Genomic DNA, 28,000 nt, shown 5'->3' with positions numbered 1-28,000 from the left:
CGGGAGCTGCGCATGCGCGGCGCGGGCGCGGACCCGCCATGGCGGAGGAGGCGGCGGTGCGGGCCCAGGCGGACACCGTGCGGAGGCTCAAGCAGGACAAGGCCGATCCTGACGAGGTGTGGAGTATTCCTGGGAATGGGGTGCTGGGGGAGCAGCAGTGTGACTGGGAGGGGCGGGGAATGAGAACTGGGGCGCCGGCGGTGTTGGGATGGGGGAAGAGGGGCTTGGGGGTACTGGGGACACCGGTGCTGGGCTGGGAGAGGGCTGCTGGGCGGTGGGTGGGGTTGCGTGCTGTGGAGAACTGGGAGTACTGGTGTAGAGGTTACTGGGCTCGGCTGGCGGCACTGGGAAGAGGGGAAGGATGGGAGTGCAGAGCTGGGAAGTGGGGGGGCTGAGGGTGCAGCGGGGACTCGTAGTGGGAACTGGCGATACTGGTGTTAGAGTGAAGGGAAGGATGCTTGGGAGTGTTAGGATTGGGAAGAGGATGCTGGAAGCCGCTAGTGCTGAGGTGCATGTAGCAGGAGCTGGTGGTGGTGGGTATAGGAATGGGGAGCTATCTGTGGATGGTGATGGGGTCGTGGGAGTCAGGAAATGGTGGGAGTGTTTGCGTTGCCGAGATAGGGGTGCTGGTATCAGAAGTGGGAAGTACTGGAGAGGAGCAGGGAATGTCCCTCTGGTTGCTGAGAAACTGGGAATAGTGGGTGTATTGAGGTTGTGGAGCCCGGGTGCACTGGGAATGCTGAGGCTGAAGGTACTGTGGAAGGCTGTGGGTGGTCTTACCCCCAGCTCCCTCCTTGTTCCATCCCCAGATTGCAAAGGAAGTGGCGAAGCTGCTGGAGATGAAGGCACAGCTGGGGGAAGATGAGGGGAAACACAAGTTTGTGCTCAAGACCCCGAAGGTAACTCCCCGCAGCACACTCCCGTGCCCCTCTGCATGCATGTGCACCCAGCAACCCCCCACATCTGTGGGCAGAAGTCCAGCATGGCCACACCTGTCTTTGTTCACATTTCTGTTTCCCTTTCGCTTTTAGCAGCAAGGGGGAGAAGGATGAAAACATGCCCTGACAGCATTCAAGCCTGATACCCACTACCTCAGAGACTTCTGGGTGCTTCTGTGATTTTCCAACTACTGCTGGTGTGGTCAGGAAATTCCCTTTTAATCAAGCTTTATTGTAGCTGCCCAGTGTGGGAGGTCTCATATCTGCTCTTAGTCTGAGGGGCAGAGTAATCCCATTTACTGAGCAGGTCTGGCCAGCTGCTGGAACTTCTGTGTCCTCTTGTGGAAGGACCCTTCCTTCACAAGTAGTTTTTCAGTCTCCAGGCCCCTAAGAATAGTGTCCATAATGCAGTTTCTGCTGAAATACTTTGTAACCTGAATGTTTCAGCTGATCAGAGACCAGCTGCTTCTGTGCTGTGGTGTGGAGACAGTTACACATATGCTCACAAACAAACCAGGCTGTGGTGATGCCACTGACATAGGAAATCATAGAAACATGGCATGGTTTGGGTTGGAAGGACCTTAAAGCTCATCTCATTCCACCCCTGCCATGGGCAGGGACACCTTCCACTATCCCAGGTTGCTCCAAGCCCTGTGCAGCCTGGCCTTGGGCACTGCCAGGGGCAGCCACAGCTTCTCTGGGCAACCTCACAGGGAAGAATTTATTCCCAATATTTAAATGTCTCCAAACTGTCAGCTTTGTCCATTTCCTTTATGATTTGTTTTGTTAAATGTAATTGTGGTGTGACACCTGGAAAGTGGAAGGGTATTTTGCTGCTTAAAAATGTGGAGAAGGGGATTTTGCAGCCCTGTTGAGTGCCAGAGAAACACAATTGAGTTTCCAGCCCATCTCAGGCTTGTCAATGGCAGCTGAAGGCCACCTGAGTGACCTGTGGGTGAGGGTGCCTCCTCCTGCCTAACTGCCAGGCCTTAGAAAGTGGAAGTTGGAGGTCTAGCTAACTGACAATGATTTATATCTTACTGAGAGCATTAAGGTGGTCATTGAAATAATTCAGTGATCCTTAACACCAAAGAAATGGGAAGGGAGCATGCCCCTGTGAATCATAGACAGATGTTTCACTGGTGTTGCATTTTGAAAGATGATTTTTCTCTATGTTTGGAAATTGCAGAGCTGCTGGTTGTTCTACAGTTTCAGAGCATCTGTTCTCTGTTTCCACCTTTGGGGTGGCTCATTGGGCAGGAGTCTGGCCAGTAGGTCTGAATCAGAGCCGTGGACAGGTCCTGGCTGCACTGTCAGGCTCAAAAGCACTGAACTCTGACTGCTGGATCTGTTTTAGCTCCTTTGTTTCCTGTACTGTGAAACTCCTGATTTAGGTTTTGCTCTGCAGGCCATGGCAGACTCTGTCTCAGCTGTGTCCTGATGTTTTCCAATGTTCTTAGTGCTGCTTTTTACCAATATCTGGTGTCTGGACCTGGTCTCTCTGCCTTTGTTAGCAGTATGGCAGCTTCTTCATATTGCTTCTGGCATCTTTCTCACAGCATGCCTCTAACCCAAAGTGTCCTTTGCTCCTTTCCTTGCCTCCCTCCAGGGCACGCGGGACTACGGCCCCAAGCAAATGGCCATCCGTGAGAGGGCCTTCAGCGCCATCATCTCGTGCTTCAAGCGCCACGGAGCCGAAGTCATCGACACGCCCGTGTTCGAGCTGAAGGTGGGTGAGGACACAGCAGGTTGGCTGAGCTGCTGAGGATCCTGCAGTTGAAAGTGTTGAGGGTTGAGTTTCCTTCTTCCATTCCTAGGCATTCTCCCTTTCTCTCCTTGTTTTCTGTGTGCTCTAGGGCTGATCCCCTGTCACTGAAGATGCTGTTTGTTCGTGTGTTGTTTTGTTGTAGGAGACACTGACAGGGAAATACGGTGAAGACTCGAAGCTCATCTATGATCTAAAAGATCAGGGAGGAGAGCTGCTGTCCCTGCGCTATGACCTGACAGTATCCTGCCACAGCTGGTGCTGAGGGGCCTTGTCTGTCCTCCTTTTGGGGCAGTGCCATCCTGAGGGGGAGGGAGGACCCCAAACTGAGAGGGAGAGCATGAGCAGGCAGTGTGGTTCAGTGGGTGCAGAACCCTTGCTCAGTTATTTACTGTGCATTGCTTCTGTTTGGTGAAGGAATGCTTAGAATCATGGAATATCCTGAGTTGGAAGTGACCCCAAGGATCATCGAGTCCAACTCCTGACCCTGCACAGGACACTCCAGCCATGTGCCTGAGAGCATTTTCCACATGCTCCTTGAGCTCTGTCAGACTTGGTGCCATGACCACTTCCTTGGGGAGCCTGTGCCAGTGCCCAAAAACCCTTTGGGGGAAGAACCTTTTCCTCATATCCAGCCTGACCCTCCCCGGACACAGCTTCATGCCCCATGTGTGGAAGTAAAGAAGATTTGTACTGAGTGGGGTTCCTCCCAAGTAGGGTTCCCAGACCAGGCTGCTGCAGCACACAGCCCATGTGAGACTGAGATCCAGCCTGAGCTGCTGCTGGAAGAAGCCTGAGGGGACACTTAAAGGCAGCACGTGTGGAGACCTTGGGGAGCTGTGATAAGTCCAGCTGTCTCTTAGCAGTCCTTTGCCCCATGGGTGCTGGCTGGGGAGACAGTGAGGATCCAGCACTGCCTGTGACTGATAATGGGGGGGGGGGATGATCCCTTCTTGTTCCCATCCTTAACTCTCTGTCAGGTGCCCTTTGCTCGCTATCTGGCGATGAACAAGATCACCAACATCAAGCGCTATCACATTGCCAAGGTGTACAGGAGGGACAACCCGGCCATGACCAGGGGCCGCTACCGCGAGTTCTACCAGTGTGTGAGTTTGGCTGTGGACAAGGAACTGCTGGGACAGGCTGTGGGCTGGGCAGCACCTGTGGACTCAAAGCACTGTCAGAATACAGGATGGAACGCTGGGTTACCCTTCCCTGTGGCTTCAGAAAGCTCTGAAGGATCCACTAATCTTCTCCTTAGTGTGTCCTTATGAGTGTGAAAAACAACTGGAGAGTGGGAGGGTGGGCATGACAGCTGTGACACAGTGCTGGCGTGGTGTGGATCTTTGCCATAGAGCCCCCAGGTATCACCTCCTTTGCACTGTATGGGAGGGCAGCTCCTTGCTCCGTCCCACAGTGCTTGCCAGATGGGTGGCTGGGAAGAATTTCCTTCTGATCCCAAATCTGGCTACAGTACAGCTCTAGGTGTGTTAGCAGGACATACAAACCAGGCAAGGCAGTACCATACGCTACTTCTGTTTCCTGTTTAGTCAATTTTAACTTCAATGGAAGGGAAAACCCAGAGGCCAAGTTACAGAACAAGTAACAAAGTAATTTCCTTTGTGGCTCTCTCATGGTAGCCCCAAGGAACAGCTTTGCTCTGCTCTACTGACACAGTCCCCAGGGACTCATATTGCAAACAATTTCTTTTGTTTGAGAATATTCCTACTTCATTATACAACCCCTGGGAACACCTTCCAGATTTGGCTTGGTGATTTCCATTTTCAGATGACTTGGGGTCATTGCCTTCTGTCTCATATGCTACTCCAAGATAGCACTCCTAGGATAGCTGGAAATGGTCTTCTAATATCCAGGCTAAACTTACTTGTACCTGATGGTTTCCTTCCTCTCGTTTAAAGAGTTCAGCTCTTTAAACAGTAGCTGTCATCTCTTGATAAGTATTCTTCTCCTTTTCCAGGTAAACATTTGGGAAATGTTTAGAGAAATCTTCCCCTCCTTAGACCATGTAAATCAAGCTCTGTTACCTTTGTTTACCTTCTTTCCTTGGGGATGTTTTCATTCTTTTCTCAGCCTTGCACCTTTTCCTTCAGCTTTTCTTCAATATTATTCACCAGCCCTTGGGTTTTTTTCAGTTAGATTTCATCTGTGCCATTTACAGCGATATCAGCACTTTACTGATTTCCTGTACACTTCCTGTACTTCCTCACCCAACTTTCCCAGGGATTGCATCAGCCCTGTTTGCACTCAGCTGATCAGGAATTACCTATGTGATCCCACCTCTTCCTTCCTCCAATGCCCCAGTTTCTTTTGAGAGCTTGGTGAAGCCTTGTTCGAATATATCCACATAACAAAAATTATTCTTGTACCCAAAATCTCACAGAAGACTTTGCATCTGGGGATTCCTAAACAGGAGTTGGGGTAGGGCTCTCTTGTTGCTTCTGTGTTTTATTTCTCTCTGAACACTGATGTTGTTTCCAGTCATGGGCTACCAGCCTAATAAAGCATCTTGATGTTGGGCTTTGGTTCTTCTCTGTGCTAGTTCATCTGGTAATCTCTGGTGGGGACTACTTAGGCTTCCTGATTCCTTTTTCTGTCTTAGCAGTTGAAACTTTGGTTTTGCTTCTCCTGCCTTCCCTAATCATTAACTTGATTGGCATGTGTATTAAAAAAAGCATCCTAAGAATCAAGGTGAAACATTTGGCATTTAGGTCATAGCAAATGGGAAGTAGTTTTTTCCTCCCCTTTCTGGTTCCTTTGTTCTGTTTATTTACTGCTGCTCCTCCTTTTTGTTGTTTATTGAGGATCTCTGTTTCAGAGTGTCACACAGCAAGTGCTGGGTCAGGGGAGCAGCTCACAGTGTACAAACTCTTTGAAATGCAGTGGACGTGAGAGCACTGCTGCCTTCTGTGGTAGAGGTCCTAATCCACATCCTGTCCCTTCTGCATCCAGTCTGTAAGGGACAGTGCTCCTTCACATCCCAGTTCTGTTGGTTTTTGTATACAAACTGCTGTTACCAGCAGTTGAAGCTATTTTGCTGCAGCCATGCTGTGGTGCTGAATTGCTCACTGCCTTTTCCTCTGCTCCCAGGACTTTGACATTGCCGGGCAGTTTGACCCGATGATTCCCGATGCTGAGTGCCTGAAGATCGTGCACGAGATCCTGAGTGACCTGCAGCTCGGGGACTTCATCATCAAGGTGAGATTGGGCGGGGTCTCTGTGCCAGGGTGGGAAGCAGTGGTCATTGTCCTGTGGTTCTACACAGGAGTACCTGTGCCTGCTCTAAGGCCTGACCCAGAAGTTCATCCCACCTCTCTGCAAATGTGCTTCCTCTTGTGCTAAAGATTGGACCTCCACCTGGACTTGCTTTGAGTTGGGAATGACAGGAGTTTTCCTGAGGCTGCAGCTAACAGTGTTCTCTCCAGAACTAGACACAGTCCCTTGCAAAATTCCAGCAGCCAGCTAGAATAATAGAATTGTCTGGGTTGAAAGGGACCTTAAGTGTAATCCGGTTCCATTACCCTGCCATGGGCAGGGACACCTTCCACTATCCCAGGTTGTGCCAAGCCCTGTCCAGCCTGGCCTTGAACACTTGCAGGAGTGGGGCAGTCACAGCTTCTCTGGACAACCTGTGCCAGGGCCTCAGCACCCCTATAATAAAGAATTTCTTCCTAATGCCTATGTAAGCAGGTGATTGTCATATTCACTGCCTGCAGTAAAACAGGCTTTGGTCCAGGATTCCTGCCCTTATCCCAGCTCCTGATGTGTCCTTAGCAGGGGCATCTGCTCAGTGTATGTGGTGTTGCCTGCAGAGTCCTGCCTTTCCACCAAGTCCTTTTTGGAGCTGAAGCATTTTCTAGAACAAGAGCTATGCCCTACTGTAGGCTGAGCTTGCTGTTTGCTTCCAGACACCTCTGTTCCCTTGGAGCAGCAGCAAATGGTGCTCGATGTGTAGGTGAGGCAGGATGGGAAGGGTGCACAGGAGCAGGAGAGCAGTGGGTAGGAGTGCTGGATGCATGGGAGGGCACTGGGATCTGTGAGGGACCCGGAGCTGGGCCATTGCTGGGCACTGCAGGGAGGTGAGCACTGCAGGCTGGATGTTGTGTTCCTGTTGCAGCCCCATGGGGCAGCATCCAGGTACTTCCCCTTGAACCTGTCTGGGGGGAGATGGAGGAACTGGGTGTTTGGGCAGTGGTGAAAGTGGTGCCTTTGAGGATGAACACACTCCTGCAGTGGGGAGCAACAGAGTAACCTGCCTGTGGTTATTCTTGTCTCCTACAAAGCACGTTCTGGTTCATGTGGATGCTGGAGGATTCCAAATTCCTGTGCAATTTCTTTGTTTCTGACTAATTTTAGATGTTCTCACTACCCGTGGAAATGTCGAATCCAGCTGAGCCTTTGGCCTCAATTATGTGCTCTTACAGAGCATAATTAAGCTACAGAATTCACTATACTATCATAACAAAAAAAAATCCTCACCGAGGATTTAACATGGTCAGATGTCCCTTTGCTCTTATGCTGAGAGTGTAGGGTAGTACTCTGAATTCATGTCCTTGGCTGTGGTCTGTTCCTGAGCTGTTTTCACATGTCCACATGAAAGGACTCATAGGCCCTGATGTTTTTTTTTTCTCTGTTGAGTGGAGGTGTCTGTGGCTCTAGAAGGAAATGTGATGGCTCTGCCCAGGCTTGGTAGATGTCAGCTGTGCTGTTTGATCTGCTCTGGGAAGCTCCCCAAGAACGGGAAAGAGAAATTGCAAATAGCAAAAAAAACCCTTGACAGACACCTCCTATATTCTCTTCCCTGCTTAAAACTACAGGGGGACAAAGCAGGACACTGCTGAAGCATCTGGTTGAGTTCATAATTCCTGATGTGCTGCTCTCTTTCCCCCAGGTCAACGACCGGCGCATCCTTGATGGGATGTTTGCAGTTTGTGGGGTCCCGGACAGCAAATTCCGAACCATCTGCTCCAGTGTGGACAAACTGGATAAGGTATGGGCTGGAGCCCCAGGCTGCAACTGCTGCTGCTGGAGTCTCAGTGAATGAACCATGGTCTGTGAGAATTGGCTGGAAAATGCTGATAAGCATCGAGTTGTTCCCACCTTTCCCTGGAGGGGATTCATGCAGGACACAGCATTCATGGAGGAAAAGTGGATCCTCTGTTTTTTTCTCCAGTATCCCATAAGGTCCTGATGAAACGAAAGGTGGGAGGGGAAAACTGCTCTTCACATGGGAGGTTGAACATCCCAAACCTTCACCTGCTCAAGGTGCTGCTGCTTATGAACCAGGCTTATGAAAACGTGCACCAAATTAGGCTAGGGCATTGACAAGCCTTTTTGAATGCATCAGGTTTAGTCAGGTGGTGTGAGGAATTACAGTTGTGTCCTGGAATTATAGAACAGCCCAGATTGGAAGGGATCTTGAGAGATCATCCAGTCAAACCTTTATTAAAATTTCAGACTTCAGGTACCAGGCAAGTGTGACATAAGCATGAAGTCTCTGTGAGAGCAGAGGAGTAGAGCAGTGCAGTTACAAGTGACAGTGTGTACTAGTCTGTAAGGCAGTTTGCAGGGGACAGGGCAGAGCAAAATGGAAATCCACAAGTGTGCAGGCTGACACAGTCGTGTTGTCCAGGACCCTGTTGATAAATGCTGTCCTGCAGGGTGCTGCTGTTCTCTTTTGGTTGATGTGATGTTCAGCATCCCTGCTGAGGACGCAGAGCCTGCAGCCTGTGCATGTTGCTGGCCAGGCAGTTCCAGCATGATCCAGGTATGACTGGACAGCACATGCCTCTGGCTGTGTGTGGGACCCTCAGGAGATGGACACAGCAATAAGAAGTGAGGTGGGATTGGAGGAGGTTTCTATATTTTCCCTGGAAATAGAGAAGAGGATTGGAAGTGATGAGTAAGAGATCCCTGCTCGCTTCATCCACGCTCTGCTGACTTGTGCTGGTAGCACAGGTGCTTGTATCAGTCATGCTATGTGTAGCCATTGCTGTTTGTGTGGCGTAGCCAGGTTTGCTGTGACACAGAACAGCCCCTTCAGTGTGCAGCTGCCCCTTTAAGACATGAGGCAGGAAATCTCAGGTTTTGGGCTCAACAGGCTGCCTGCTTTGGAAGAGCACTGGCTGTTGTGAGGGTCTCCAAGGGATTCAGGCCATTTTGTAGCCTTTAGGGAGGAGGGAAAGGTGCCAGTTGTCCAGGGACAACTTTTTATTTGCAGCTGATTATCTTGGCTATAGGCCCTAGTCAGATAAAGATGCTGGAGATCAGACTCTTCAGTGTGTGTACAGCCCTCCTTCAGTAGCTAAGAAAAAGGAACCGTAACATGAAGTGCAATCTAAAGCTTCAGATTTCTTGGTTTGGGATCTGAAGTAGAATTTGGAGCTCAATTTCTGTGTGTTCAGATTCGTGTGGAGGACACGATGTGCTTTGTGCTTCAAAGAGTGCTCCTAACCTTCATGTTAAACCCTGCTAAACACAGCAGCTTGTGTCTCATGTGGTCATGGTTCTTTGTTGAAAGGTGAGCTCCATTTTCCTGTGGGGGCCTCATCAGGTTGTCAAATGAAGTCAACTGGAGGAAGTCTCACTCACAGCCCTTCTAGCAGAGATCCATTGCAGAGGCATGACCAAAGTTTGGGGTTTGGGGCTGTGTATGCATGGAAAAGCAATGGGAAGGCAGCACTGGGCTTCTTTCTGATAGGATCATTTCCTTGTGATTTATCTCAGTGGAGCTGGATGTAATCAAGACTCAGGTTCTCTTTGACCCCTTGGTCACTGGGAACATGGCAGCATATTTTGCTTACATTGGGTTTTTTCCATTACCCAAGCAACACCTCACACCTTTCCAGGTGATTCCATGGCCAGCAACACTTTCTTGAATGGTGTTTATGATTAAGTACCTAACCAGGGAAACCCCAGCAGCAAGATGGCTCAGATTTGGTGGTTATACAGTGCTGATACTCGATTCTGGCCAGAAGTCAAACAAAAAGTATTTTTATAGGGTTGGGTTACAAACGGGCTGTACCAGAAATGGAGTTATGCACACGTGACTGTTCTCTGAGAGCTGCTACTTCTCCATGCACCTTCTAACCATGATGACAGGATTCTGCTGTGCAGAGGAGAGCCCGTGTCCCTGTGCAGTGGCTGATGCCCTTCTCTCCCCTCCCAGGTGCCATGGGAAGAAGTGAGGAGCGAGATGGTGGGAGAGAAGGGGCTCTCTCCCGAGGCTGCGGATCGCATTGGGGAGTATGTCCAGCTCCATGGTGAGCACCACGGGCTCGTGCCCTTGGCCTTGTTCTGGGCTGGGGATGGAAGGTGCAGGGCACACGCCCGGCTGGCCGGGGCTGCCCCGGCGGGTGCTGCTGCCCTGACGCTCCTGAGGCATGGCTGGTCCCCACAGGTGGGCTGGACCTGATTGAGCGTCTTCTCCAGGACCCAAAGCTGTCCCAGAACAAGCTGGCCAAGGAGGGGCTGGGGGACATGAAGCTGCTCTTTGAGTACCTGACCTTGTTTGGCATCACAGAGAAGGTGAGGAGGTGTGGGGGCAGGAGGGGGTGCTGCCCTCGTGGGTCCTCAAGCACCCAGTGACGGGGCCTCCCTTGTGCCCTGCAGATCTCCTTTGACCTGAGCCTGGCACGGGGCCTGGACTATTACACAGGGGTGATCTTTGAGGCTGTGCTGCTGCATCAGGAGAACGAGCACGTGGAGGAGGCGGTCAGCGTTGGGAGCGTGGCCGGAGGCGGCCGCTATGACGGGCTGGTGGGGATGTTTGATCCCAAGGGCCGGAAGGTGCCCTGTGTGGGGGTCAGCATTGGGATCGAGCGGATCTTCTCCATCCTGGAACAGAGACTCGAGGTAGGTGCCTTTGGTGCTCAGCTAAGCACCAAATTAATGGTTAATCCCCCACTCCAGCAGCTGCTGAAGAGAGTGGTCCTTGCCCCAGCATTTGGAGAAGCCAGCCAGGATATAAGCTCCAGTTCTCTCTGGCCTGGCAGAAGATATCTGGGGCTCCCACTGAAGACAAGACCCTTCTTTCCACAGCCCTCAAACACGGCTTCTGCAGCTGCAGCTGGAGGGGGCACTTCAATCCTCAGCAGTAGCAGGTACCTGGGGCAGGTACCTTAGTGTTCCCCCTGCGTTAGGCATCCATGTGAGCCCATGTCCTCGTTGGCAAGGCAGCATTGTTCTGCAAGGGAGGCAGCAGCCTCACACATCTATTTGTCCCACCTATGGCACTACAGAGACCAGACAGGGATCATATTTTCCAGGGCAGGAAGCGCAGTGCCTTCTAGGGGTGTTTCCCAGATAGCTTTTTCCTCTTCCCCCTCCTCAGAGTTGTACTGTTCTCCATCCCAATCAATGGGTGTTAAATAGGTCTTTGTAAGCTCCCAAAATGTGGCCACATGTTCCTCTCCCCCAGAAGTCTGGTGTTGGTTCTCTCTTGGCAGCCAGACACAGCTGGGATTTCTAAATAGAAACTGAATTCCTCCCTCACCACCTCCAGTCCTGGCCAGGTTCGTTCCTTTGCAGGTGACCTTTTAAAGGCTTCTCCCTTCAGCAAGGCAGCAGGAAAATGCCACATGGAGTATCCAGCATCTGCCACAGGGGCTGGTGGAGCATTTAGCTTGCTGCTGTTTAACCCATAGTTAGGAGCTCAGCTGTAGAGCAGACAGCTGTCCGTGTCTACCTTCTCCTGGGTGTGTTGCTCCTGAGCTGCTTGGAGCAGATATTTAGGAGGCCCTTGGGTGTGCAGAAACAGAGGGGAGGTTGTGTTAAGCACACATCATGGAACAACTGCAGAAAATGAGATTCTGCTCTAGGATGGGATCTGTGGGACCTCCCTGACTCTGAATTTATGCTGTTGATCCTTCTGAGCCCAGTCCTCTTCACTGCTAGATTGATGGAGCTGGGTGGTCACCCATCCTGCTCATAGAATCTCAGGTGTATCAGTATGTCTGTGGCATCTTTGGAGTCTTGTCCTCTCTCTAGGCCTCTGAGGAAAAGATCAGGACAACGGAGACACAGGTGCTGGTGGCCTCTGCCCAAAAGAAGCTCCTTGAAGAGCGACTGAAGCTCATCTCTGAACTGTGGGATGGTGGAATCAAGGTATGACTGGGTGATGGCAAAGTTGAGAGCTGCCTGGTTCACTCTCTGTCTGGGAATGGACCAGATCTGGCTTTGCTTTGGGAAGGAGTTACAGGGAGCAGGTGGGGAGCAGACTGCCTTCCTGAATGGAGCATTCCTCTTCCCAGTGTCCCAAATTACGGGCTCTCCACGAAGGGCTGGGCAGCAGCACTTGGTTAGCCCTATAACTGCAAGGGCTGCTCTGTGCCTTACCTCAGGACAGATTCCCAAAGCAGGCAGCAGGGCCCTGGTCCCTGCCTGCTGCGGACAGGCTGCCTCAGTGAGGGGAGGGGAGTGCCTGGTGCTCTGCTAGGCTCCTGGCCATGTAGGGACACCCCAGGTGACATGGACTAGGGTTAATGGCCTGGTGATTCCCAGGATAAGCAGTGTCTTGTCAGCACCTTTGAGCTGTGTTGTGTTATTACTCATTGGCAATAATCCTTCCCATTTAGGTTGGAAAGAGCCCTTGACACCTTTGAGTCCAACCATTCACCCAGTGCTGCCAAGGCCACCACTAAGCCATGTCCCCAAGTGCCACATCCACGTGTCTGTTACATCCCTCTGGGGATGGTGACTCTGCTGCCACCTTGGGCAGCCTGTGCCAATGCCTGACTGGCCTTTTGAGGAAGAAGTTTTCCCTAATATCCAACCTGAGTCTTCCCTGGTTCAACTTGAGGCCATTTCCTCTTCTCCTGTCACTTGTTACTTGGGTGAAGAGCCTGACCCCCACCTGGCTCCACCCTCCTGTCAAGGAGTTTTGGAGAGTGAGAAGGTTCTCTCTGAGCCTCCTTTTCTCCAGGCTGAGTCCTCCCAATTCACTCAGCCGCTCCTCATCAGACTTGTGCTCCAGACCTTTCCCTTCTTGGACATGCTCTGTTCCCTTCCTGGGACATGCTCCAGCACCTCAGTGTCTTTCTTGCCCTCAGGGGCCCAGAACTGAACATGGGATTTGAGGTGTGGCCTCACCAGTGCCCAGCACAGAGGGACTGTCACTGCCCTGGTCCTGATGGACACACTGATGCTGGTACAAGCCAGGTGCCTTCTTGTCCACCTGCATACACCTGATCTTGTGTTCAGCCACTGTCAACCACCACCCCCAGGTCCTGTTCCGTGAGGCACTTTTCAGCCTATCTGCCCCCAGCATGGAGTGTTTCATGGGGCTTTGTGGCCCATGTGCTGGACCCAGCACTTGGCCTTGTTGAACCTGGTGCCCAGCCTTCTCCATGAGTCCATCCTCTCCCCACCACACAACATCACACTCACCAGACTGGCCCAGCAATGCCTGGTTGAAGGGGTCCAGTGAAACATCCCAGTTTGATGATGGTGTTGTGCTTTGGCTTTCTCCCAGGCAGAGATGCTGTACAAGAAGAACCCCAAGCTGCTGAATCAGCTGCAGTACTGTGAGGACACAGGCATCCCTCTTGTTGCCATCGTGGGTGAGCAGGAGCTCAAAGATGGAGTTGTCAAGCTGCGCATTGTGGCAACCAGGGAGGAGGTATGGCCTGTGGCAGCTTGCCATGGTGGGGGTGGCTATGTGACCCTCCAGACCCAGTGGTCTTTCCAGCAACTTCTGTAACACACAATATTGCAGTTCCTTGCTCCATGCAGCTTCCTGGAGTAATGAAATGCTGTTGTCTCAAGCTCTGGGGAGTTTCCTATTATGTAGCCTCCTTGAACTCCTCAGTTCAGGAGCCTGCAGCATGGAGGGGTGATTCAATGGCTGCTTATGCTTTTAGTCCATGACATGGGACCATCGGTGAAGGTCCTGGAGGTGTGCTCTTGCAATGAGTGAGACTGAACAGAACTTGGTTAGCCCTGAACTGCAGGGCTGCTTTGTGCCTATTATCTCAGGACACATTCCCAAAACTGGCAGCACTGGAATCAGTGCAGAGGTCACTGGCTAGATCACTGCATAGATCACCTAGATCAGTGGCTTTGGAACCAATAGGAAAGAGTGGGAAGAGAATCATTCTCACAACCATTGTGCAGGAGAGGGCTTACTGGGGTTGCTGGTGGGTACCTGCTCTTTCAGGTTGAGCTCTGTGGCTGCTGCAGCCCGCTTGATCCCTGTAGAGGGTCTGGTGCCACCTTGGTGTGACCTCCTGAGACACAGGGCCACTGCTGTGGAGGCATGTCAAGCTGTTGGAGTTGTACTGAAGCAACTTTTTGCTCCCCCTGTGTAGATCAATGTTCGCAGGGAGAGCCTGGTGGAGGAGATCAGGATACGAACGAGTCAGTGTTAAACGCCTTCGGACGCAGCTACTCCTTTGCTGGATTCTGGCTGATGGATTTCCTTCCGTAAACGCCTTCACCAGGCTGTGCAGCAGTGGGTGGGGTGTCGGGGTGACTTTGAAAGCTGTATTTATTCTTGTCTTATGCCCTTCCTTCCCTGGTGGGAGCCAAGAGGCTGCACTGACTCCTGCGCCGTGCCCTGGCCCTTGAGAACGTTGCTGGGAAGATGTTGTGGAAGTGGCTCTGGCAGATGCCGGCCGCATGTCTGCTGCAGCGACCCATGGAGCCCCATGCTGGCAGCAGATCCTGGGGGTTTGGCTGCAGCTTCTTGTTCCCATCACTTTGAATAACCATCCCAGCCCATCTCTCTGCTCTGGCTGCAGGGGAGTGACCTTATCCCCAGCAAAATGTAATGGCGCTGCTCCCAGAAACATAATAAATCTGTCTGTCCCCTGCTGTGCCTCCTGTCTCTGCTTGCTGCTCAGGGCAGGGATTTGCTCACCTGCCTCATTAAGCCAGAGCTGTTTTTTAAAGGTCATTGTAGATGTTTGTGCAGCTCTGATGTTTCCTGCTCCCTCTGGCTACTCCTGGCACTGCCAGTCCCTGTGACAGGTGTGGAGCTGAGCCCCCACAGCCCGGTGGAGCTCCATGAGCGGTGTTCCAATCACAGGTGTTACAGGTCCCCCAATCTCCTGTGGGTGGCTTGGGGTGCCCCCCAGGTCTCTTCCCTGCTGAGCCACACATTTTGCCTGATGTGCCCAAACCAGGTCAGTTTTTAAACCTGTGGCTCTCTAAACAAGAGTTAGACAGGGATAAAGAATAAAGAAACAATGCATCTTTTCTGTGCATAAAAGGGAAGACAAGACAAGGGCACGGTAGGGAGAACAAGGGAAGAAAGAGCTAGGCAAGGGTAGAACAAGGAGGCGGAAGCAGAGCAAGGCAAGGGAAAGAAAAGTAAGGCAAGGAAGGGGGTAGGCAAGGCCTCCCTTCTCCTCCCTTGCCCTGCCATCCCCAGTGTGCTTGGTCTCACTGCGGGGGGATGGAACCCCCCAGGCAGCTCCTGCAGTCCCCAAGCTGCAGCTCCTCCATCCCTTTGCCCACGGGATTTATTTCAGCTCCAGAGCCCCAGTGTTCCATTTCAGCTCCACAGTGGTTTGGGTTCGGCTCCAGTCACAGGGCACCTACTCCAGCCCTAGGGATTTTATGTCCCCTCTGGCCCCACAGTCGGTGGTTCAGCCCCAACTCTACAACCTTTATTTAATAAACTAGGTATCTAATAACAGAATCAGAATAGAATAGAAGTACAGTAGTTCAATAGCACAATAACCCATTACTGTAATGAAAAAATGATGGGAATACCAAAATAGCATAATAGAATAAAGAATAAACGAATAAGAGAAAATAAAAGTAGAATAAAATAATAGTAATAGACTAAAAAAGCTTTATTGCCTTTATTTTTAAAATTACTTTAGATCCCTGCGAGGCCGCATCCCTCCGCCCCTACTCGCGGGATCCCCATCCCCCGGGGCAGCGGCGGTGCCCCCGCCGCGCACTCGAGCCGCGCAGCAGCCTCGGGCACCACCGCTGACCGACTTCCGCGGGGCGGAGCGGGCGGGACGGAGCCGCTTCCCCGACAGGGTCAGGCCCAGGCAGGCGCGGGGGTCCCGCCTGGGCTCACCGGCACTCTCCGCACCGCGCTGCCGCTGCCGCCGCCGCCGCCGCCGCTGCCACTCCCGTCCCTGCCGCCGCATTGGCACCGCCGCCCCCTGCGCATCGTATTTATACCCTCCTGGCCGTGCGGCGCGGCCCGGCCCAGCCAATCACAGGCCGAGGGCATGCCTGGCCCAGCCAATCCCAGCCCGCCTGTTCCCTCCCCGCTCATTTCCCCCGCCCCGCTGTCCCTTCAGGTCCCGCTCCCGCCGCCGCCGCCGCCACGCCGGGGGCCGATCGCGCCCTCTCCCCGCCGTCCCCTCCTTCCCCCGGGACAACTCCGGGCCGGGACCCGAACGGGGAGACCCCACTGGCCCTTCCCGGGCCCCAAAAGCACCTGCCGGGGGCTGCCACAGCGAGGCTGCGGCTCCGCCGTCTCCCGGAGAGGCGCCTCAGGCGAGCGGGGGGGCGGAGCCGGGCTGAGGGGCCGGGCCGAGGCCGGGCGGGCCGAGTTTGGCGGGACCGCGGCCTGATTGAAAGGGCGGCTGTGATTGGACGAGGCGAAGAAAGGCGGGCCGCGATTGGCGGGGCCGCGGCCTGATTGAAAGGGCGGCTGTGATTGGACGAGGCGAAGAAAGGCGGGCCGCGATTGGCGGGGCCCGGAGTCCGTGGGGCAGCGGCCGTGGGGGCCGCAGGTGCTCGGGAGGGCGGGCGAGCGAGGGGCGAGTCCAGGAGCGCTCCCGTGGACTCGGGTACCTCCGGGCAAGGCCTGGAAGGGGTCGGAAAAATAAGGCATGGAACAGGTAGGCAAGGGAGGGAATGGTACAGGAAGGCAAATCAAGGCATGGGAGGAGAAGGCAAGGACGGGGTAGGCAAGGGAATGGTGGACAAGGCACGTGAGAGCTTGGTAAGGCAAGGCAAGGGAGGGTTCGGGAGGGGAAGGCAAGGGAGGCATAATCAAGGTAATGCAAGGGAGGGACAGGGTACAAAAGGCAATGCAAGGGAGTGGTTGAAAGGCAAGGCAAGGCAGTGCAAGGGAGCGGCACAGGCTTGGGGCAGAGCGGCTGGAAAGCTGCCCTGTTGGAAAAGGCCCTGGGAATGCTGGTTCACAGTGTCTGAACGTGAGCCAGCGTGTGCCCTTGGCCTCCTGGCCTGTACCTTCAAGAGTGTGGCCAGCAGGACCAGGCCAGTGACTTCCCTCTGTCCTGGGTACTGGTGAGGCCACACCTCGAGTGCTGCATCCAGTTCTGAGCCCCGGACGGCAAGAAAGACATTGAGGGGCTGTTGTCCAGAGAAGGGACCGGAGTTGGGGAAGGGTCTGTGTGTCAGCCCTACGAGGAGCAGCTGAGCGAGCTGGGCGGGCTCAAATTGGAGAAAAGGAGACTCAGGGGGGACCTCCTCACTGTCTTCAACTCCCTGACAGGAGAGTGGAAATCAGGCTCTTCTCCCAGGGAACAAGGGACAGGATAAGAGGAAATGGTCTCAAGCTGCACCAGTGAAGGTTCAGATTGGACATCAGGAAGTTTTTTTTCACGGAAAGGGTGAAAAAGCACTGGAACAGGCTGCCCAGGGCAGGGGTGAAATCACCATCTCTGGAACTGTGCACAAAACAACGGGACCTAGCACTCAGTGCTCTAGTTTGGCTGATGAGGTGGTGATTGGTCACAGGTTGGACGCGGTGATTTCAGAGGTCTTTTTCAACCTTAATGATTGCACGATGAAAAGAGCAAAGGAGAGCATTGAAAAACACCTTTGCTGATCTTTTTCATTTAGAATGTTTAATTATATTTGTAGACATTCATTTCTGTTTGCAGTTATGCTTTTCCTAAAGGTTGTGCATGTCAGCCTTAGGCTGTTGAAATGAAAGCTTCCAACAGGGTTAAAACTGGGAGCACAGATAGTAAATGAGAATTAAGCCTTTTTAGTAAATGGAGAACCAACTTTCATCATTAAAATGGAAACAAACCCAGATTTTTTGTTGTTGTTTGATGGCTCGTGTAGTAACCAAAGAAAAAAGAACAAACCTAGTGCAACACAAATGTGAAACCACACAATAATTGTAATTTCAGACATTGTCTCAGTGGGCTGATTAACTGTTTGCAAATACTTAAACATGAGAAAGCGTAGGTGATAATCCATGTTCTACCTTCACAATAAGGCCAGTGGAGCTTCCTCTTCATAAACTGCTGAATATAAGTGTATTGCATAGCCTTCAACCTAGAAAAATAAAATCAAATAATGCCTTTATTAAAATGTTAAGTAATAACACCAGGCACTAATTCTTACCTGGTTTAAATGAAGACAAACTGTATTTCTGTAGTTGAAATTCGATGCTGGTGCAATGTTTCCCCCCATATATTTATATAGCTTAAGGTTTATATGTTTCCTCGTTATACTTTTTAGCATGTACCTCAAGTCTTTACTCATCATCACTATTAGGCAGTGGAACTAATTAAAAAGGGACCAGTACTGCTGCAATGGAGGTGCTGGTTCTGGGAAGAATCAGAACTGTCTCCAGGAAATTAGATGAAGCCAAGAGCAGCATTTACTCTTACTAACACTCAACATTTTAGCTGCTGATTTTAAGTTCCTGTTAGAAGTACTGGTTCCTCATATTAATTATTTGTGTTCCAGGGTGTGTGTGCTTCAAACTGGCAGGGGATTGATTTCCTCACTGTCAATCCCCACCCCCCAGGCTTTCTGAGATGAATTAGTAGTGGGTGACAGCAAAATTTAAATGTGTTATCTGAGTGTGTGTGAAGCAGCTTGAGAAACTGAAACTATGGATACTTCTGCACTCAGTATTATAAGAGAGGTGTGAAATGATCAGAGGATATTAACAGCATTTCTTAAAAAATCTTATGGAAGAGGCAGTGCTCCAGAGAATTCTCTGGGATATGGGATGGAACTGTATGTACCAATTCAATCCATAGTGCCAATAGCTCACAGCAGCTCTGCAAATCAGTGCTGTTTACAGAAACCAGGCAGTTAAACAGAGGGAAAAAAAAGGCTTATTGGAATTACAGTTTCAAATGAGTTACCGCATCAAATGTGATGCTCTGGGATTTTTTCTGCATTTCAAAGTCTTGATTCCATAGGTTTAGGGGGTTGATTTGGACCTGTCTGAGTTCATCTTGTGGCCTCTTCCTTTCCTCTCTGCTTGACTTGCACAACTGAGGTGGAAATAAGTGATGGTGGAAGCACAGAAACAGCTTAAGCTGTGTTTTTTTTCTGCCAGGTGGGGTGTTGGGACAGGGATATTTGATAACTACAGATAACTGAATCTGGGCTGCATAGCATGATCTTGGTTTTCCAGTAGCTGGGAGGAAGGTGGTGGAAAAGCAGAATTGCTGCCTAAGATATCACTTGATTTCTTTTATGAAGGGTTTTCATAACCTGAAAATTATTGATCTGTCACAACCAGAAACCTCCTTCTCCAGAGTGAATGAAGACACACACCGGAAAAAATTGCCTGATGGAACATGGATATTTTCTTTGAAGGAGATTCTGTCTTTTGTCTCAGGAGCAGTGCAGAGAGAAACCTTGTATGTTTATTCCCTGGAAATATGGCCTATACAAAAGATCTGGTTAGGAGTCAAGTTATCTATTTTGTTGTCTTAGGTAAAACTGAGCTGGACCTGCTGAGATCTGAATCTGATTTCAGCTATGCAGTGCTTTCATGACACGTAATGAGCCTCTTTAGGTGTCTTTTGATCTGCAATTGACAGATCTGAGAACCCAGACTGCTCCAAGGAAGCCCTGTGAGTTGTTTTTTCTCTTTTTGAGGGAAGTGTCAGAGGGGCTGAGAGCTCCCCCTTATATTGTGAAGAGATCTAGCTGATGATTGTACTAGGAAGATAAAATTCAATCTCTACAAGGAGAAATCCTTTTCCACTTCTCCAGGATTTCATTATTCAGGCCAGAAGAAGAGAGCTTTGGTTTCTAACCCAGCACCAAAAGTGACACTTGCCACCGTACTTCTGCCTCAAGCACAAATCAAACCAAACCAAACCCAGATCTCTCACTCTTCAGGGCCAACACCAGAAAATTATGGAAGCTGTAGAATTACAAGATGTCTCATACCTTTCCCTGAGAAGTATAATGGGTATAGGCTTTCCTTATTCTTATCATTATACTTTTCTTATCCTTTTCCTCTCATGAACCACCAAAAACTTCACCACTCTTTCCCAGGCAGCTCTGAACAGCACCACTGCACAGAAGAAATATGATTTAGTGAGGGTGTAGGACAGACTGCAGTGCTGAAACATGCTGCTGAGGCAGGCAGGCATATCTACCACTGCCTACACATCACCAAAATATTTTCTCTCTTTTCTTCCTCCCCTAGTCCCTCCCTTTCCCCTTCATGCCTGTTCCCTGAAACATCCCATATGACATTTCATACAGTTCATAAGTTCTGCTCTGCGCCATCCCCAGATTCTCCTCCCTTGCTGTAAGTCTTGCATCACATGGGCCATCATCGCCCTTAAGCTTCAAGACATTGCCAGGAGAGAGTTGCCTTCACCTTGGTGGGCTTGGATGAGCCAGAAGAGGAGTGGGAACAGTTTGTGTTGGGGTTGTTGCCTCCCGTCTGATTGGCTGAGTGTGGTTTTTGAAAGTGAAATGTGTGTTAAGGACAAGGAGAGACGTGCAGCAGAGGATACCAGAGCACTGCTAGTCACCATAATAGGCTTGTTCCTGGCAGGGGTGAGCTCACTCCTGCAAACTGGAAAAGGTGGAAGTCTGGGGAAAGCAGAAGTCAAGGTGAGACCTGTGACCCCTCAGACACATCTGAACACAGGGAGCCACGAGCCTCCCCTGCTCTCTCTGTCAGGCTGGGTTGGGCAAATAATGTCCCAAGCACAAAGTGCTTGAATCAAGTGTTAGAAATCCAACTAGCTCTGGACAGACACAGAAGAAAAAGCCTGTCTCCAAAAAAGCAGCTGCCACCAGGAGACAGAAATTATTGTGGACAATTGCAAGGCTGGATTATGGAGCTGGTACTGTTCTCAGGCCATAGGAGCAGGATTAAAATGCAAATAGGAGAGGAGGGTGTCTCACAAAATCAGAGGCATGTTAGCCCATGAAATGCGTGAATGAGGCCAAGCAAAGAGGTAAAGAGAGGGACCAAGCATGGAAAATCCATTTTGCACTTCCAAAAACTGTGAGCTCTGTGGATGACTGTGTGGAAAGGAGCAGGGCAGTTGAGGTGGCATGGGAGGCTCAAGGGCTGTATGCAGGACTACCAGCTTCTGGCTCTGAAGAAGAAAATGTGGAGAGGCCATGATGGACTGTCTGGAAAAGCCACCTGTAGCAAACCATCTTGCTGCAAGTCTTGCATCACATGGGCCATCATCATCTTGGAATATTTCATCAGGCAACTGTAGCTTGGAACGACTTTGTCCTGAGCAGTATTCAAGGAGCTCCATGGGGAATTCAGGTGTACAACGAATGACTCCAGAGCTTCTGTTCCTGTGTGCTGAGCATTAGCCAGGATTGTCCACTCAGGGTAGAATGGAAAAAAGTCTCAAACTGGAGATGTAAAGAAGGGGAAGGTGACCAGCATGGACATGTGGATGCCTTCAGCACTGACTGGTGTGGGCTGGACACAGGCAGAAGGGAATGGGCAGACCTGGGCACGAATAGAGAATGAACATGGGATAAGCGTGGGTGGAGAGGAATGATGGTGATCTGTGGGAACAGGGAAGGGAATGGAGGAACCCTAAGAGTGGATGGAGGAGAAGGGAATGAACCTGAGGGCACAAGGGGCAGACCTGGCTCTGCTGTCTGTCGCACTCAGGAACCTCCTTTCCAGCCCCAAAAGCCCCTTCCCTCCGCAGGGTCCAATTTTCTGCCCCGAGACACACCCCAAGGGCCCCGGACAACCCCGCCCCTTCCCCAGCTCCGTCCGGGCGATCCCCCCGCGCCCCCCCGGCTCTCTCCAGCCCCGCCCCCGGCCCGCCCCGGCCCCACCCCTCCCGCCGCAGCCGCCGCGGGTCCGGGCCTGGGCAGGCGGCGGCGGGGGCGCCGCGCCGGGCGGGCGGCGGGGCCATGCTGGGCAAGGACTACATGCTGGCCATCGTCCTGGTCAACTGCGACGGTCAGCGCGGCGGGCAGGGCGGGCGCGGGCACAGCCTGAGGGGTCAGGGGCGGGTTGCAGGACCGGGGACGAGTTGCGGGGCTGGGGTCGGGTTGTGGGGCCGGGGTCGGGTTGTGGGGCCGGGGTCGGGTTGCGGGGCCGGGGTCGGGTTGCGGGGCGGGGCCCCGAGGGTGGGAGCGGCGGCCGTGCCCGGCGCTGTCCGCGGTGCTGATCGGGGCCCGGCCCGGCCCCGCCGCTCCCCCCCCCCGCCAAGGTCGCCGGGAGCCCACCCACTCCGGGGCCAGCTCCATATCCAGGTCCCCCCACCCCCAGAGCACCCCCACCCTCCCATGCCCGGGACTTCCATGCCCCGGGACCCCCGCCCAGCCCCACAGCCCCGGCCGGTCGGAGCGCGCCGCCCCCGCGGGCCCGGGCTCGCTTCGGCCGCGCTGCGCCACGGGCTCGAGTCGGTGCCCGCGCAGGGCTGGGGGAGAGGGGGCCACGGCTGCCCTCCCTCCGGCTGCAGCCCCCGGGCACAATCGTCTGCCCGGAGCCCGGGTCTGTCCCGGCGCCTTTCCCGGCCGGGGGCAGGGGAGCACTGGGCTGGAGGCCGTGGGCCTTGGCCTCTGTGCCCCGCCGGGGTTCCGCTCTCCCCCCAGGAGCCAGCGAGGCAGTTCCCTGCACTGGGGTCTGCCACCGCCGCAGCCTCGCTGGCATCGTGCCACGTTCCCTCGCCAGGCTCCTCTCCTGGCCCATGCGCCCAGCCACGCACCCAGAGGCCACCGCAGGACCCTTTCGCTGCTGGGCAAAGCTGTTGGCTCCTCAGGGCAGCTGGGGGATCTTCCTCCCCACCCCGTATCTCACACACTCTCTCTCTGCACAGACAACCTCTGGAGCGACCAGAGCCTGGAGACAGACCCTGACCTCCCCCCAGGCTGGAGGAAAATCTGTGACTCTCTGGGTACCTATTACTGGCATGTGCCAACAGGCACGACACAGTGGCAGCACCCTGCACGCACCACTAGCCCGGGAGGGCACACAGAGGCTGATGGAGAGGAAACGCTCCAGGGAAGGGTAGGGAATGTGGGCAGGGGTGTGAGGGCTGTTGTTGGATTCCACCCCTGGCAGAAGCCTGCTGAAGGGCCCTCTGGGCATGACTGGTCCAGCCTCCCCTTGAAGCACCCTGTCTGTGTCACCCTGAAGTCCTGCTCAGCCCATTCATGTCTGGGTTTAAGCCCTTTGAAAGGTTCTGGCGGGCCCCATCCTGGGGCTCCTCCTGGTTGGATTCACCTGGACTACCCAAGATGCTCACAAGCTTGCTGCTGTCCTGGGAGGGAGGGCTCCTACCTGGTGCCTCCAGACTGCTTCTCTTGCAGCTGTCACCCCTTTCCTCTTCTCTCCCAGGAATGCCAGGCCCCTGCAGCAAAGCACTCAGCAAAGGACAGGCCCATTCCCAGCCCCATGGCTTCGCTGTCCCGGAGGTAGGGCTATGCTTGTGCTTTGCTGGCTTGTTTGTGCGGTACCGTTGATCCTTGACCAGCGCTGGGTGCTGGGCCCTTGTGCTCCTCCCCCAGAGCAGCCACCCATGCTGAAACCAGCAGGACCATGCTGGGCACCCCCAAGGGATGCTTCCCAGCTGGTGGCATGGGGGTCTGCTGGTTCCAGGGCATCCTGATGCTTCCCTGGGTGCTGCAGGAGCACGCAGAGGGAGCTTCCCCTCACTGCCCCATCCTTCTGCAGGCACTCACTGTCCTGGCACGGAGATGACTTCCAGCACAGCGCAGAGCCCGGCTCCAAGGTACCGCACCCGCCAGCTTCACTGCTGCATCGTGGGCTGTGCTGGCAGAAGAGGAGGAGGGTGGCAGCTGGCAGGGATGTGGATGGGAGCCAGAGCAAGGGTGACCACTCTGGCACGGTGAGGGGTGCAGGGCGAAGGTGGCTGTGCCAGTGGCACTGGAGCTCCCTGTGTCTCTGCTCAGTGCTTTGCTGTGCGCTCTTTGGGCTGGGTGGAGATCCCCGAGGAGGACCTGGCACCTGGCAAGAGCAGCATCGCCGTCAACAACTGCATCCAGCAGCTCTCCAACAGCAAGGGCCAGAGCTCTGCGGAGAACCAGGGTGAGGTAAGAGCCTGGAATGGTGCTGCCAGGCAGGGTCCCTTGCTGAGACTGGACTGTGCTGGAGGGGAGCAGGGACCAGTGCTGGTGGTAGAGTCAACTCTCCACACAGAGCATCCATCCAATGGTCCCAGGTGTAGAGCAGGTGGGTCTGACAGGGCTATTCCTTGGGAACAGTGCCAGGATGCCAGGGTGAGTATGGGAATGGTAGCTGGGAAGGGCAGGGGAGGAACAGGGCTGACCCTCCCAGTTGGGGCAGAGTAGGCTGGGGGGACAGGGGTTTGCCTACACTGGGCCTGGGTGCTGGGCATGCCCAGGCTGTCTGCCAGGCTGAGGGAACCACTGCCCCTCTGCAGGGCCAGGACCTAGTGATGATTCTGAAGAAGGACACCATGAGCCTGGTGGACCCCCTCGACCGCAGCCTCATCCATCGCCAGCCCATCCTCAACATCCGTGTCTGGGGTGTTGGCTGCAACAACGGCAGGTGCCAGGGGCTAGGGCAGAGCTAGGGGCCAGAGGAGTGGCTTTGCCCACTTGGGGGGAGGCACCCCAGCAGTGACCTGTCCCTTCTCCTCCCTCCCGACTGCTGCCACGGCTGCAGGGACAGGTAAGGGGACACGGGGCTGGGGGGAAGTACAGGCAGGGGCTGCCTCTGTCGGGGTCTCACTGACTTGCTCGTGGCCTTGCAGAGACTTTGCCTTTGTGGCCAGTGATAAGGACACCTGCGTGCTCAAGTGTCACGTGTTTCACTGCAATGTGCCTGCCAAGGGCATCGCCAAGGCTCTGCATGAGATGTGCTCCAAGGTGGGATGCAGGGGCCCCGGAGGGTGTGAGCATGGCCTGGGGGTCTTGGGGGTGAGGGGAGGCACCGGGACCTCCGTCTCTTGCAGATCGTGGCCGAGCGAGCCGTAGCGAGCAGCAGGCTGCCACGCGCCGCCACGCTGGAGCCCATCTCCGCCGAGGACCTGCCACTGCAAGGTACTGTCCCTAAGCACTGCCGGCTGCTCCCCCTTCCCGCAGTCCGTCTTTGAGCCAGAACCCTCTGGCTTGTCCGGCTGTTTCCCCGGGGTCCTTGGGTATGGGGGGACACAGCAGTAGCCCCACCTCTCCCGTCCTGGCAGTGGATATCCTAGAAGCGGTGAGGCAGTCGATGCAGACCTACGAGGCGCTGTACATCGGCAGCCTGCCCGTGCCCAGGGCCATGGGTAAGCGCCGCTGCTCCCCCGTAGCTGGGGGACGCCCAGAAAGCTCCCCCGTGCAGTGGGGCGGCCGGGCAGCCCTGGAGGAGCCCTGCCCACACCATGGCCGCAGCCGGGGCCGATGGGATGGGGTGTCCCTCTCCCCAGGGATGGATGTGTTGAACGAGGCCATCGAGAAGCTGACGAGGCGCCCTGGGCGGGAGAACTGGACGCCGTCCCTCATCTACGTGTCCGACACGGCCATGAGGGTGCACCCAGCGCAGGTGGGGAGGGCACAGGGGGCTGTGGCCGGAGCGGGCACGGCGCTGACTCTCGGACAGCGGACCTGGGGCGCGGCAGGGCCGCCCGGGCGGCGGCCAGGGGTGGATGGGCCCGCGGGGTCCCCGCAGGAGCCCGAGGAGGCGGCGCACATCTGGGAGTGCCAGGTGCGGTACGTGACCTTCCTGGGCGTGGGCCGGGACGCGCACACCTTCGCGCTCATCGTGGACACGGGGCGACGCTTCCAGTGCGCGGCCTTCTGGTGCGAGCCCGACGCGGGCACCATCTCGGAGGCAGTGCAGGCCGCCTGCATGGTGAGCACCGGCGGGTGGAGACGCCCGGCCCTGGGGCGGGCGGGGGTGACCCCGGTGCGGAGTGCCCCCCGCGCTGCCTCTCGTGTCCCCGCAGGTGCAGTACCAGAAGTGCCTCGTGGCCGCCGCACCGGGGGCGAAGGCGAAGAGCGCGGCTGGCCGGGGCCGGGTCGGGCCGGAGGCCGCGGGGGACGCTGCCCGCGGGGCGGCCAAGGCGGGGGGGGGCGGCGGCGGGGCGGGGGCCGGGGCCCGCAAGCGGGGACTCCTCTCCTTCCTGGAGGTGTTCCGCCTCCGGCGGGCCCTCCTGCACAGCCCGTAGCGGGCCGGGCCGGGCCGGGGCCGGGGCTGGGGCCGCCGGGGAGGAGCCCCGGACCCCAACCCCGGCCCCGGCCCCGCCTCCGGCCCCGAGCGCGGCCCCCGGCGGGGCGGGGACGCGCCCGGCCCCGCCCCTCCCCGCCCCAGCGGCCGGAAGGGGCGGGCCCGGGCGTGACGTGGCGGGATGGCGGAGTCCTACGTGAAGCCGGGTGAGGGGGCGCGGGGCGCGCGCGCGGCGCTTCCGGTGCGTGGTGGGGGGTCCCGGTAGCGGGACGGTGCGGCTCTGCCCGGGAGGGACCCGCGGGGCCGCGCCCGGGGATCGGCTCCGCCGGGGGCCCGTGTGTCGGAGGATGCAAGGGCAGTACCGGGTGTGAGGAGCGCCGGGAGGGACGTGCCGGGGGTCCCGCCCGGGGCGGGGGCCCCTCGGTCTCACCGCGCCCTTCACCGCTGCAGGGAACCAGGAGCGCGGCTGGAACGACCCCCCCCAGTTCTCGTACGGGCTGCAGGCGCAAGCCGGGGGCTCCCGCCGGACCCCGCTCACCCGCCGGGCTGTCCCCCCGCCTGCGGGGGCACTCCCAGGTCAGCACCGCGGAGCCCCCGCCAGCCCCTCCACCCTGCCCGGCCCCAGGGGCCGCTCCCCGCCTGGATCCGCGGGGACCTGCGGCCCGGCCCCCCCAGCCGCGGTGCTGGGGTCAGCGGAGCCGGGGCTCTGGGCCCCCCTTCTGCGGGGCCCGGTGCCAGCTGATTCCGAGCTGACGAGCTCGGCACCACCGCCTCTGCCCCGCAGGTGCCCCCCCGGACCCGCCCAGTGCCCCCTCCGACCCCGCAGCGCCGCCCCCCCGGGCTCTGGGGCCGCCCCCGCAGGGTGCTGTCGGCGCTGCCCCGCGGGCCGAGGGCCGGCCGAGCGCGGCGTGCCCGGAGCAGGAGGAGTGCAGCGTGTCTGCCGACACCGTCCTCGCCCCGCTGCGGGCAGCCCTGGACGCCTGCCGGGCCACGGTGCAGGTGAGGTCGCGGCCCCTCCCGCCACCTCTGACCCCGCCGTGCAGGAGGGGCGGCAGCCGGGGCAGCCAGGCGGGGGCTGCCTGTTCCCAGGAGACCTGAGGGGGGAAGAGAGCCGCCCCTGCCCCGGGGGCTCCCCAGAGCTGGTGGGGGCACATCCCCTCGCTCCCAGCTCATCTCTGCTTCCAGAAACAAGTGTGCAATGACATCGGGCGGCGGCTGACAGTGCTGGAGGACGCATGGGCTCAGGGGAAGCTGTCGGCACCAGTGAGGAAGAGGATGAGCCTCCTGGTGCAAGGTATGGGGTGAAGGGGGGCTGCATCCGCACCAGCAGCAGGCCCTGGGGCAGAGGCACCTGCGCGACAGTGAATTCTGTGCCCTTGATGGGGTCCCCTGTCCTGGCAGAGCTTCAGCAGCAGCACTGGGATGCAGCTGATGAGATCCACCGCTCGCTTATGGTGGACCACGTGAACGAGGTGAGCCAGTGGATGGTGGGCGTCAAGCGCCTCATCGCTGAAACGCGGGACCTGCCCACCGGAGAGACAACAGACGGCAGCGCTGACACCGAGCCCGCATCCGAGCCCACAGCTGAGCCCGCAACCGAGACTGCGACCGAGCCGGGGCAGGAGGAGCCCTGACACAGGGACGGGGCTGTGGACTCTGACCGGGGCAGCCCCTGCCCAGGGCCACTGCTGCTGGAGGGAGTCTGGGCACCCCCTCTGCCTCCCAATCCTCATCCAGGAAAAGGGGATTTTAATCATTGCGACATTTTAGTGGCGATTCATTATGTTTAATAAACAGCACCAACCTGCCCTCTCCCACAGTCTGCCTGAGGTTCTGGCACTGACTGGTCCTGTGTCTCCCCAGGGTCAGCAGGAGATGGAATTGCTGGGTGAGGCCATGGCTGCTTCATCAGGCTTGGCCAAGGGGCTCGGGCCTTGGCAGGGTGCTCTTACCCAACAGGATGTCAAGGGAAGGATCAGCAGCAGCTGGCTGGAGCAG

General features: G+C 55.6%; 3 protein-coding genes across 3 annotated transcripts; all 3 read left to right on the top strand.

Annotated features, from left to right (window-relative positions):
* The first annotated feature begins 26 nt into the window (after positions 1–26).
* Positions 27–14,537, top strand: LOC309578513 (histidine--tRNA ligase, cytoplasmic-like). Its single transcript, XM_082291217.1, has 13 exons — positions 27–116; positions 810–899; positions 2,548–2,667; positions 2,849–2,944; positions 3,684–3,809; positions 5,812–5,919; positions 7,613–7,711; positions 9,890–9,983; positions 10,121–10,248; positions 10,333–10,575; positions 11,710–11,826; positions 13,193–13,339; positions 14,028–14,537. Exons 1-13 carry the CDS (start codon positions 39–41, stop codon positions 14,085–14,087), a joined length of 1,506 nt encoding a protein of 501 aa, XP_082147343.1. The 5' UTR covers positions 27–38; the 3' UTR covers positions 14,088–14,537.
* A 7,237-nt stretch (positions 14,538–21,774) lies between these two features.
* Positions 21,775–26,003, top strand: APBB3 (amyloid beta precursor protein binding family B member 3; the record flags this gene model as incomplete). Its single annotated transcript, XM_082291604.1, has 13 exons — positions 21,775–21,823; positions 22,686–22,876; positions 23,207–23,283; positions 23,543–23,600; positions 23,782–23,922; positions 24,273–24,400; positions 24,473–24,523; positions 24,606–24,720; positions 24,807–24,894; positions 25,038–25,121; positions 25,263–25,378; positions 25,505–25,687; positions 25,782–26,003. 13 exons carry the CDS (start codon positions 21,775–21,777, stop codon positions 26,001–26,003), a joined length of 1,503 nt encoding a protein of 500 aa, XP_082147730.1.
* A 148-nt stretch (positions 26,004–26,151) lies between these two features.
* SRA1 (steroid receptor RNA activator 1) lies at positions 26,152–27,801 on the top strand. Its single transcript, XM_082291359.1, has 5 exons — positions 26,152–26,208; positions 26,453–26,578; positions 26,787–27,001; positions 27,188–27,296; positions 27,404–27,801. Exons 1-5 carry the CDS (start codon positions 26,184–26,186, stop codon positions 27,634–27,636), a joined length of 708 nt encoding a protein of 235 aa, XP_082147485.1. The 5' UTR covers positions 26,152–26,183; the 3' UTR covers positions 27,637–27,801.
* Positions 27,802–28,000: the final 199 nt, after the last annotated feature.

The sequence above is a fragment of the Coloeus monedula genome, assembly GCF_965178545.1.
Source record: "Coloeus monedula genome assembly, chromosome: 15".
NCBI classification, from domain to species: domain Eukaryota; kingdom Metazoa; phylum Chordata; class Aves; order Passeriformes; family Corvidae; genus Coloeus; species Coloeus monedula.
Note: the sequence above shows the minus strand (reverse complement) of the source record. Positions and strands in the feature narration are given on the sequence as shown.